Source organism: Equus asinus, chromosome 2 (assembly GCF_041296235.1).
Source record: "Equus asinus isolate D_3611 breed Donkey chromosome 2, EquAss-T2T_v2, whole genome shotgun sequence".
Lineage (NCBI taxonomy): Eukaryota > Metazoa > Chordata > Mammalia > Perissodactyla > Equidae > Equus > Equus asinus.
The window spans coordinates 128,048,013-128,060,566 of NC_091791.1; the positions used below are offsets into that span (position 1 = coordinate 128,048,013).

Below are 12,554 nucleotides of genomic sequence, written 5' to 3' on the forward strand. Positions count from 1 at the left end.
GACCAGCTGGCAGGCAGACATGGCTGGGAAGGGGGCGTGTCTGTGCTGTGCTGCTGTGCAGCTGAATGTGAGAGAGCGCATGTTGGGGGTATCTGGATAATCTATGTATTATAAAAGAGAATATATTTGAACGTAGAAATTCAGAGAAAACTATGTGGAGGTTTATCTAGAGTCAGATAAATCAGAAATTTGAATGAAGACATCTGTGGGGATCCATCTAGGGGAACAAAAGCACTTCGTCATTTGTATGTGCCTGCTGTGTCAGGCGCTGGTATAAGCCCTTTGTTGCATGTTAATTTATTTAATCCTCATCCCAACCAGTGAGGTAGGTATCAATATTATCCTCTTCTGAGAGGTCAGGAAACAGGCGTAGAAAGGTTAAATGACTTGCTCATGGCTGCACTGCTAGGCTGAGCCGGGCTTTGTCCTCAGGGAATTTGGATCCAAGCTCACCTAGTCAGTTCTACCCTGTACTGCACCTGGCCGTCGGCCACTGCCCCGCCCCGCACTGCACCAGACGTCTTTCTGCTCTTGGACACCACACACGGACACACAGACAAAGCTGGGTACTCAGCTGTATCTGGGCTCAAGTCCATTTCCTCCCACCTTGCTCTTCCTTATGGATGCCTCCTTTCTCTCAGCACACAAATAGGCACGTCTCCCCTGTCTTCACACAAATTCAAAGCTCAGTGCTGCTTTTTCTCAGTCAAGTTGCTGAAACAACTGCGAGTTTTGTCTCATTTCTTTACTTCCCATTCAGTTTGCAGGATTCTGCAATTTGGCTGTAGTCCTCATGAAGGCTGCTTTCACTGAGGCCAACAGTAACCTACATATTGCCAAATCAAGGGACACTTGTCAACAATAAGTAAATCATGATTTGACATTTCCTTGTATTTTGAGATTTGGATCACTCCTCCTCTGAAATTCTTTCTTCCCAGACTTCTGTGACACCATTCTTCCCTGCATCACTGATTTTTCCAGCAAACTCCCATTCCACAACCAATCATATTTTTAAGGGTTTGTCCTCTTTCTTCTTTTATACTTTCTTCTCAGTGATCTCATTTACATGCAAACAAATCTTCAGCTATCTATCTGTCGTCATCTATCTAATCGACATCCTCTGAGCTCCAAACTCGTCTACTTCATATCACCTGAATGTCCGTCACATACCTGAAGTTCATATGCCAGGCAGAATTCATCTTCTTTCTTCATAGCTCCCCATTCTACTCCTATACCACTATTCTGCTAGTCATTTGGGAATCATCTTTAATTCCTTCCTGTCATAATTGCCTTTTAATCTGTCACCAAGTCATGCCCACTCTATATCAATAACTCTTAGATCCATTTACTCCTCACCATCTGCACTGCCACTATCTTTGTACAGACCTGTCACATCTCCCTTCAACTTAGAATGGGATCCTGACACACATGCCTCAAGTCTTCTAGAGTCATCTTTTTAAACTGCAAGTCAGATTATGTCAATTTCCTGTTTTTTATTTTGTTTTGCTTTTTGATTTTGCTGAGGAAGATTAGCCCTGAGCTAACATCTGTTGCCAATCCCCCTCCTTTTTTGCTTGAGGAAGATTAGTCCTGAGCTAACATGTGTGTCAATCTTCCTCCACTTTATATTTGGGTTGCTGCCACAGCATGGCTGACGAGCAGTGTAGGTCCATTCCTGGGATCCAACCCACAAACCCAGGCCACGATGTGGAGCGCACCAAACTTAACCACTATGCCATGGAGCCAGCCCCTCAATTTCCCGTTTCTAATTTTTCAAAGTTGCCCCATTGTCCAATTCACTTAGCAGGGTATTAGCATTAGTCTTCCATTCAAGATGATGTGTCTCTTGAGCTCTCTATCATTTCCCGACACTCTACCTGTATTAGGACTCCTTTAGCTGCAAGGAAACAACTCAAATTGGCTTAAGCAAAAAAGATAACACTGTTTCATGTAACAGAGGCCAACAATTATATGATCCTTTGAGTGAATCTAATAAAGACATAATAAGAACTTAACAGAGAAAATTATTAAATTTTTGAAAGACACGAGAAGACTCAGATGTAGATATGTAACATGTTCATGACTGAGAAGACAACATTGTAAGGATTTAAAAATGATCTGTAGAGTCAATGTGAGTCCAATTAAAATCCAAATTTTATTTTTTATTCTTAATTGACCTAACAAATAACAGTTTTTCCAAAATAATAATACTAACAATGTATTTGGTTATTAGACCTTATGGATAAGTGAAATAAATGACAGCAATGTTATAAAGGATGGGAGTAAAGAATTGGGAATACTCTGTTAGAAGGCTCTTCTACTACTCATGAAGCAGTATAGTGTTATTTGAAAATGGACTTGGATTAGTTGTAAATGTGTTTTACAAACCTTAGAGCAACCACTAAAAAGGTAAAAAAGGAAGTATAACTGATATGCTGAGAAAGGAGAGAAAAACAGAATAATATAAAATGCTCAATTAAAACCATAAAAGGCAGAAAAAGAATAGAAGATAAAAATAGAAACAATGGACAGGAGCAACAAATAGAAAACAGTAACAAATATGTTTGATAGTAATTTAACTTTGTCAATAATCACTTTAAACATGAATGGTCGAAATACACCAATTGAAAGACACAGATTTTCAGAATGGATTAAAAAACAAGACTCAACTACATGTTGTCTACAAGAAACTCACTTTATAAAGACATAGATGGATTACAAGTAAAGGGAGGGAGAAAGATGTTTCATACTAACACTAATCAAAAGAAAGCTGGAACAGCTATATTAATTTCAGACAGAGCCAACTTCAGAGAAAGGAAAATTATCAGGGAAAAAAGGGGGTATTATATAATGATAAAGGAGTTAATTCTCTAAGAAAATAGATTCTTTAATGCATATGCTTTATCAAATTTTGTGAGATACAGCAAAAGCAGTGCTTAGAAATTTATAGCATTGAATGTATATATTAGAAAAGAAGAAAGATCTAAAATCAATAATCTAAGCTTTCACCTTAGAAAACTAGAAAAAGAAAAAATCCAAAGTAAGCAGAGAAAAGAAATAATAAAAATTAGAGGGGGCCAGCCCTGTGGCTGAATGGCTAAGTTCATGTGCTCTGCTTCTGTGACCAGGGTTTTGCTGGTTCAGATCCTGGGTGCAGACATGGCACCACTTGTCAGGCCATGCTGAGGTAGTGTCCCACACGACACAACTAGAAGGACCCACAACTAGAATGTACAGCTATGTACTGGGGGGCTTTGGGGAGAAGAAGAAGAAAGAAAGTAAAGAAAAAAAGAAAAAGAAAAAGATTGATAGCAGATGTTAACTCAGGTGCTAATCTTAAAAAAAGAAAAAAGAAATTACAGCTAAAATCAATGAAATAGAGGGGCTGGCCCAGCTGTGTAGTGGTTGGGTTTGCGTGCTTTGCTTCAGTGGCCCAGGGTTTGTGGGTTTGGATCCCAGGCACAGACCTACACACTGCTCATCAAGCCATGCTTTGGCATGGTCCCACATACAAAATAGAGGAAGATTGGCACAGTGTTAGCTCAGGGCCAATCTTCCTCAGGAAAAAAAAAAATGAAGGAAAGAAAAAAAAGAAAAAGAAAAAATCAATGAAATAGAAGAAATAAAAGTAAAGAAAATCAACAAAACTAAAAGCTGGTTCTTTCAAAAGATCAATAAAATCAATAAATCTCTAACCAAGCTAACCAAGAGAAAAAAAGAGAAAATACGAATTATTTTTATCAGAAATGAAAAAGGAACCATCACTACTGATTCTGTAGACATTAAATGGATAAGAAAATAATATTATGAACAACTATATGCCCACAAATTTGATAATCTAGATGAAATGAACCAGTTCCTTAAAGACACAATCTACCAAAACTCACACAAGCACAAGTAGGTAATCTGAAAAGGCCTATATCTACTAAAGAAATTGAATCAATAATTAATATTGTTCCAAAATTGAAATTCTCTACAATCTCTTCCTGAAAATAGAGGCCAGCATTATCCTAATACCAAAACCAGACACAGACATTACAAGAAAGGAAAACTACAGACCAATATCTCTCACAGATGCAAAAATACTCAACAAAATTCTAGCAAATCAAATCCAACAATGTATACAAAGAATTATATCCATAACCAAATGAGATTTACTCCAGGATACAAAGCTAGTTCAACATTTGAAAATCAATTAATGCAATTCATTACATCAACATGCTAAAGAAGAAAGACATATGATCATATCAACAGATACAGAAAAAGCATTTGACAAAATCCAACACCCATTTGTGATAAAAACTCTTAGTAAACTAGGAATAGAGGGGAACTTCCTCAACTTGATAAAGAACTTATAGAAAAAACCTACAGCTACCATCATGCTTAATGGTGAGATGCTTTAACCCTAAGATCAGGAACAAGGCAAGGATGTCCCTTGTCACCACTTTATTTAACATCATACTAGAAGTCCTTGCTAATGCAATAAGACAAGAAAAAAAATAAGAGGTGTACAGATTGAGAAGGAAGGAATAAAACTGTCTTTTTTTCACAGATGACATGATTGTCTATAAAGAAAACTACAAAGAATTGACAGGAAAAAAATGGAACTAATAAGCAATTATAGTAAGTTTGCAGGATACAAGACTAATATACAAATGTCAACTGCTATCCTATATATCAATGAACAACTGAATTTGACATTAAAAACAACACTATTTCCATTAGCACCAAACAATTAAATATTTAGGAATAAATTGTGCAAAATTTATTTGAAGAAAACTACAAAACTCTGGTGAACAAATCAAAAAAGATCTAAATAAATTAAGAGATATTCCATGTTCATGGATAGGAAGGTTCAATATTGTTATCTGTTCTTCTCAACATGATCCATAGATTCTATGCAATCCTAGCCAAAATCCAAGCAAGTTATTTTATGTATATCAACAAACTGGTTCTAAGGTTTACATGGAAAGCAAAAGACCCAGAATAGTCAGCACAATTTTGAAAGAGAAGAACAAAGTTGAAGAACTGACAACATCCAACTTCAAGACTTACTGTAATCAAGAAAGTTTGGTATTTGGTGAAAGAATAGACAAATAGATCAATGGAACAGAATAGAGAACCTAGAAATAGACCAACACAATTTAGCCAAGTGATGTTTAACAAAGGAACAAAGGCAACTTTATCGAGAAAGAATATTCTATTCAACAAATGGTGCTGGAATAACTGGACACCTACATGCAAACAAATAAAATAAAATAAGAACATCCAAAATCACTTAATATAACAACATATTAATAGAATAAAGGACAAAATCCACATTCTCCTCTTAATAGTCACAGAAAAAGTATTTGACAAAATAGAAAACCCATTCATGATAAAAGCTCTCAACAATGTAGGAATAGAAAGGAATATTCATAACCAGATAAAGCTTATCTACAAAATAATCTACAGTTGACATGATATTTAACAGTGAAAGAGTAAATTTTTCCCCCTAATGTTGGGAACAAAGCAATGCCTTCCATTCTTACCTCTTGTATTCAAGATTGTACTCTAATAAAATTATATGTTCCAGTTTTCTGAGTTTTATGAATTTAACTGTGGTACCCCTTAATGAAGATGCGTGCTATAGACGTTTTTGTAATAAATAATAACACAGCATATACTGAAAACAAATAAAAGTGCCTACGGTAATATTATACATGACTGTTATGAATGTTGCTGCTACTTGGGGAAAGAACTCTGGCCAGAGATATAAATTCCAACAATGTCTTATTTTTTATATATATAAAAAGAGGAAATTGGACTAGATATAGCTAAATTTTGTTGGGCATTGTAATTCTGTGATTGTTTCCCTGATTATTTATTTCTAAATATAACTAAAAAGAGAAATAAATACTAAAACACTTTTTAAAAAAAGATTGTACTAGAAGTTCTAGTCACTGCAATCAGGCAAGAAAAAGAAATAAAAGACCTACAGATTAAATAGGAAGCAGTAAAACTGCCTTTATTTGTAGATGACATGGTTGTCTATGGAAAAAACCCAATTGAATCTATTAAAATAGCCACAGAACTAAGAACCGAGTTTAGTAAGAAGGCAGTATACAAGATCAATATACAGAAACCAATTATATTTTTTATACAAGCAACAAAATACTACAAATTGCAATTTTTTAAAGAGATATCATTTACAATAGCATCAAAACTTGAAATTTGACAAAAGATACGAAAGACCTATACACTGAAAACTACAAAATCTTTTTGAGAGAAATTAAAAGTCTAAACAAATAGAAAGACATACTTCATTCAAGGGGCAGAAGTCTCTGTTTAGTTAAGACCTCAGTTTTCCCCTAAACTGATCATAGATTCAATGCAATCCCAGGCAAAATCTCACCAACTTTTTTGTAGAAATTTACAAACTGGTTCTAAAATTTATATGGAAATGCAAAGGTCACAGGATAGCCAAAACAACTCTGAAAAAGAACAAACTTGGAGGTCCAAAACTAACTGATTTCAAGAATTATAGTAAAGTTGCAGTAATCAAGGCAGTGTGGTATTGCCATAAAGAATAAAAAAATAGATCAATGGAACTAAATAGAGGGTCCATAAATAAACACACGCATATACATACAATTGATTTTTGACAAAGGTAATTCAGTGATAGCCTTTCTCAACAAATGGTGCTGGAGCAAGTGGATATTCACATGCAAAAAAAAATTTTTAATTAGCTTGATCCATACCTCATACTATACACAAAAATTAACTAAAAATGATTCACAGAACTAAATGCAAAGCCTAATATTATGAAACTTCCAGAAGAAAACATATGGAGAAATCTTTGTGTCCTTGGTTTAGGCAAAGATTTTTTAGATATGCTACCAAAAGCATAAACCATTAAACAACAAAATTGATAAATTGGTCATGATAAAAATTAAAATTAAAAACTGCTATTTAAAAGTCACTGAAAATATAAGCCACAGCCTGGGAGAAAAATCTTTGCAAAGCATAAATTTGACAAAGAACTTGGAACTAGAATATCTAAAGAACTCCCAAACATGACAATAAGAAAACAATCACCCATTTTTTTTTTAATGGGGAAAAGATTTCAGCATATAGCAAATAAGCACATGAAAAAATTCTCAACATCATTAATCATTAGGGAAATGGAAATTAAAAACACACTGAGATACCACTACACACCTGTTAGAATAGCTAACATTAAAAAGAATGACTAGAACAAATGTTGATAAGAATGTGGAAGAACTTGAACTCTCATACACCACTAGTGAGAACATAAAATTTAACAACTTTGGAAAACAATTTGACAGTTTCTCGAAAGGTTAAACATACACCTATGACATGATTCAGCCATTCCACTCGTTGGCATTGACCCAAGAGAAAAGAAGACATATGTCCATAAAAACTCTTATATGGGAGCGTTCATAGCAGCTTTGTTTGTAATAGCAAGAAACTGGAAACTCTAATGTCCATCAAAAGGTGAATGGATAAACAAATGGTGGTACATACATATAATGGAATACTACTCAGCCATAAAAGGAAATGAGCTATTGGTGTACACAACAACATCGGTGAATCTAAAAATAATTCTCTCCACGAAAGAAGCCAGAAAACAAGAGTACATGTTGTATGGTTCCATCTATATAAAACTATAGGAAGTACAGACTAATCTATAGTGGCAAAAATGTATTAGTGGTTGGTTGGGGATGGGAAAGGCAGGGAGGAGCAGAAGGGAGAGATTATATAGGAGCACAACTAAACTTTTGAATGTGATGAATCTTTTCACTATCTTGATTTTGATGATGATCTTGTGGGCTCATATGTCAAAATTTATCAAATTATATACTTTAAATATGTGCATTTATTGTATTCAATCATACCTCTGTGGGGGATCAGAATTGGCCACCCCAAAATATGTCTCTTTGCCTTGCCTTGATTATTTTCAAGAACAAAAGACTCTGAAAGAAACTTTGACCTCCCCCTCTCCCAACTACCTGAATTTTAAGATAAAGGGCTTGTCTCCAGGACAGGCCATCACCATAGATAACTCTGGGTATCTATAGACTATGAGGGCCCTTGCTAAGCCCATTCTTATCTGCCAAACATTTGCTTTTCCATTTCCATGGGAAATTGCCTTCCTCCCCTTTGAAGCTCCAAGCCACTACTCCCAACACCCTCCTTTGTCTTTAAGCTGGCATCTCGATCTTTCTGGAGAGTTACTCAGCTTTCCTGGGTTTCTCTCATGTGTACATGCTATAAAGCTTTGTTTGATTTTCTCCTGTTGTTCTGTCTCATGTCAACTTAATTCATAGAGCAGCCAGAAGGACCTAGAATGGGTAGAGGAATCGTCTTCCTCCCCTACACCTCAATAAAGCTATTTTAAAACAAGACATCACCTTACAAACCCCAAAATACTCGCATTTGGGAATGAATCATCAATGCCTATAAAACCAATATTTGTTTAGCATCTGTGCAGGAGAAAGCAAAGGGAAAGCAATGAGGGGTCTAATATTCCCAAGAATAGAAGAGGCCCCAAGTCACCGACAGGAAGTACATGGTAAGTACAATCTGAGAATAGCACCAAAACTGGGAGGAAGTAATGCAGACTCGATTTACAACTGAATGCAAAGGAACTGCAGTAATTTCTGGAGATGTTGAAGTGGTTTGAGCCCTATAATTTCTTGAATACTAACAAATCAAAACCTCCTTCCAGGACAAAGCCCAAACTGAGGAGAAACTCATGGCAGTAGAATCCAAATAGCTGGGCAGGGACATTAAGGGCAAAAGAAAGACAAAGCATCAATAAAAGTGGGTGGTACAACCCGTTAGAATGACAAAAATATCTAAAACTAATAGTAACAAATGTTGGAGAGGTTGCGGAGAAAAAGGAACCCTCATACACTGCTGGTGGGAATGCAAACTGGTGCAGCCACTATGGAAAACAGTATGGAGATTCCTCAAAAAATTAAAAATAGAATTACCATACGATCCAGCTATCCCACTACTAGGTATTTATCCAAAGAGCTTGAAGTCAGCAATTCCAAAAGTCCTATGCACCCCAATGTTTATTGCAGCTTTATTTACAATAGCCAAGACATGGAAGCAACCTAAGTGCCCAGCAACAGACAATTGGATAAAGAAGATGTGGTACATATATACGATGGAATACTACTCAGCTGTAAAACAGAACAAAATCATTCCATTTGCAATAACATGGATGGACCTTGAGGGAATTATGTTAAGTGAAATAAGCCAGCGAGAGAAGGATAATCTGTGTATGACTCCACTCATATGAGGAATTTAAAATTATGGACTAAGAACAGTTTAGTGGATACCAGGGGAAAGGTGGGGTGGGGGGTGGGCACAAAGGGTGAAGTGGTGCACCTACAACATGACTGACAAACATTAATGAACAACTGAAATTTCACAAGATTGTAACCTATCATTAACTCAATTAAAAAAAAAGTGTGTGGTACAGTAGAGGTTGCAGATCTCAGAAGTCAGAGGTGATATTTTTATCACTTCTTTAAAGAAAAATGCAGAAAACTCTAAAGCTTTAAAGCTGAAAATGCTATTCTTCCTATTGCTTCTTGTAAACAGAAAAACTCATTGCACTTAAGCATGAGTAATTGAAACTGGTCCAATTGAATCCCATACATAGTCATTGTAGAAAAGAAGAAAACAAAGCATACAGTCATGTCCCTGCTGACAGTGAAGGCATGACAGAACGATTTACCCAGGGGGCAAAAAGACAGAAGAAAACCATCAAGAAAATGAAAGCAGCTGTTAAAAAAAACAAGTATAAGTAAGAATTAGAAAAATTCAGAAATGTGATAATTAGAAAAACTGAGATTTTTAAAAAGTAAGCTTACAGAACTCAGGAAAGAGAATAAACTAAAAGTTGTTTCTAAAATGAAAACTACACTAGAACGAATACAAGAGAAAATGGCAATGGATAGTATCTTCAGACAAACAAGATTAAATGAAGGACAATTTTTTTTTTTTTTTTTTTTTAAAACAAAACGTGCTTTATTTAGCAAAAACTGGTGAGTGTGGGCAGGGCATGGCAGAGTGTACAGGGGCTACGGGGGAGAGGGTCAGGGGTCTACTGCACAGCTGGGACCAGACTCAGGATGGAGGAGCCAGAGGCCAAGAGACTTGGAGGTGGGCATTCCTTGTAACTTATTACCTGCTCTCCTAGAGGCTACTGGAGGCTCAAGAGCCCCGGCGTTCTAGAGGCCTGACCAGCAAGGGAAGCCCTGCCCCGGCAGCAGTAGGAACTCTCGGGGACAGGCTGACAGCCCCTGGACAGCAAGCAGCCTTCACACTGGACCCACAGCTCCAGGCTGGCCTCCCAGATGGGTATGTCCAGGGTGGAGAACGATCCAGAGATTTGGTTCCATCACCCAGAGGTGAGAAATGCCAGCAGCAGAGCCCAGAGGCAAAACTGAGTTTCTTCTTGGTTGGGTTATCAAACAGACTTAAAAAATACCACCCCCCAAAATAAAAAGCAAAACCAAAAGATAAAACAACCCCAAAGCTGTCATGGATCACCCTCTCGATGACTCCAGCTCAGGGTTAGGCTCCACTGTCAAGGGAGCCCCCACTCCCCTCCCCAATTAGACGTAATTCTTAGTAGGGTACTCGGAGGGACCCCCAGAGGTGGCATGTGGGGCAGATGCTGAGTATCGGGCCATGTAATGGCTGGAGCTCCGGGACCCCCCAGAGGGGCAGGTGCAGCACAGCAGCCCCCCACCCAGCAGCAGAAGGCCAGAGGCCGCCCAGCCCAGGTAGAGGGAGGCCCCCAGCTCCCGCTTTTGGGCTTCGGCCACCAGGGGGTTGTAGAAGTCCTGGATGATGGCATGGGCAGTCCAGCAGATGGGGATCAGGGTCAGGACCGCTGAGATGGCAAAGATGATCCCAGAGGCGAGCACCAGACGTGCCTTGGAATCCTTGTCCTCCACGCAGGTGGTGCACTTGGCCCCAGCGAGGTAGACCAGCAGGCCAAGGAGGGCCACGAGGAGGGCGATGACACAGAGGGCGCGGGCTGCCTGCAGGTCCTGGGGCAGTGCCAGCAGCGAGTCGTACACCTTGCACTGCATCTGGCCCGTGCTCTGCACCACGCAGGACATCCACAGCCCCTCCCACACCACCTGGGCCACCACGATGCTGTTGCCGATGAATGCGGTCACCTTCCACAGGGGCAGGGCACAGGACACCAGGGCATTCACCCAGCCAAGCAGCGTCAGGATGATCCCCAGGATTTGCAGGCCAGCAGAGGCCATGATGAGGTTGAGGTTGAAGTTGAGAGGAGCTGCGAAGCAGTCCGCAGGGATTCGTAGGAGCCGGCCGAGTGTCATGAAGGACAATTTTTGAAGGATAGAAGAAAGAGATAAAAATGGCTTTGAGAGAAAGTGATAGAAAAAGGAGGTAGGCAAAGAAGATCTAACGTGTGTATGATAGAATTTACTGAAGAGGAAAACCAAAGCAATGGAACAGAACATGTACTAAAAATATAATAATATTTTTTGAGGGGGCTGGCCCCATGGCCAAGTAGTTAAGTCTGCGCGCTCTGCTTCAAAGGGCCAGGGTTTCGCTGGTTCGGATCCTAGATGCAGACGTGGCACCGCTCATCAGGCCATGCTGAGGCAGTGTCCCACATAGCACAACTAGAAGGACTTGCAACTAGAATATACAACTATGTACTGGGGGGCTTTGGGGAGAAGAATAATATAAAGAAGAAGAAGATGTTTGGCAGCAGTTGTTAGCTCAGGCACCAATCTTAAAAAAAATTTTTTTTCTGAAATCAAAAGGCTTCAAACTACAGGTTGAAGAGATACACAAGCACCTGGGAGAACGAACCCAGATTGATCCACACCTGAAGAGATGGTGACACACATCTGCAGTGCCAGTGCTGGGGCTTTGTTCTATAAATTAGCCAAAGAAGCTCTTTGTATATTAGCCCTGTGTTGTTTACTTCTTCAGACAGACTGGAACCCATTAGCTCAAAAGCCCACTAGCAACATTTTTCACATTGAATTGTTTTAAATATAGCCCAAATAAGCAAATTAAAAAAATTTTTTTATTTGAGTTCATAATAGTTTACATCACTATGAAGTTTCAGGTGTACATTATTTCCTGTCTGTCACCACATAAGTGCTCCCCTTCACCGCCGTGCCCATCCCCCACCTCCCCTCCCCTGGTAACCACTGAACTGCTCTCTTTGTCCATGTGTTTGTTTATATTCCACATCTGAGTGAAATCATCTGGTGTTTGTCTTTCTCAGTCTGGCTTATTTCACCAAGCATAGTTCCCTCCAGGTCCATCCATGTTGTTGCAAATGGGATGATTTTGTCTTTTTTTCTGGCTGAGTAGTATTGCTTTGTATATATACCACATCTTTATCCAGTCATCGGTGGACGGGCACTTGGATTGTTTCCATGTCTTGGCTGTTGTGAATAATGCTGCAATGAACATAGGTGTGCATGTGTTACTTTGGATTGTTGAGTTCAAGTTGTTTGAGTAGACACAGTAGT

General features: G+C 38.6%; 1 protein-coding gene across 1 annotated transcript; it reads right to left on the reverse strand.

Moving 5' to 3' along the window:
* Window positions 1-10,261: 10,261 nt before the first annotated feature.
* On the reverse strand, window positions 10,262-11,366 carry LOC139039771 (claudin-6). Its single transcript, XM_070518089.1, has one exon. The coding sequence runs from the start codon at window positions 11,301-11,303 to the stop codon at window positions 10,638-10,640; it is 666 nt and encodes a 221-aa protein (XP_070374190.1). The 5' UTR covers window positions 11,304-11,366; the 3' UTR covers window positions 10,262-10,637.
* Between the last annotated feature and the right edge of the window lie 1,188 nt (window positions 11,367-12,554).

Coding starts and splice junctions, on each gene's coding strand:
- LOC139039771 (XM_070518089.1), bottom strand. CDS start 11,303: ATGGCCTCTGCTGGCCTGCAAATCCTGGGGATCATCCTGACGCTGCTT.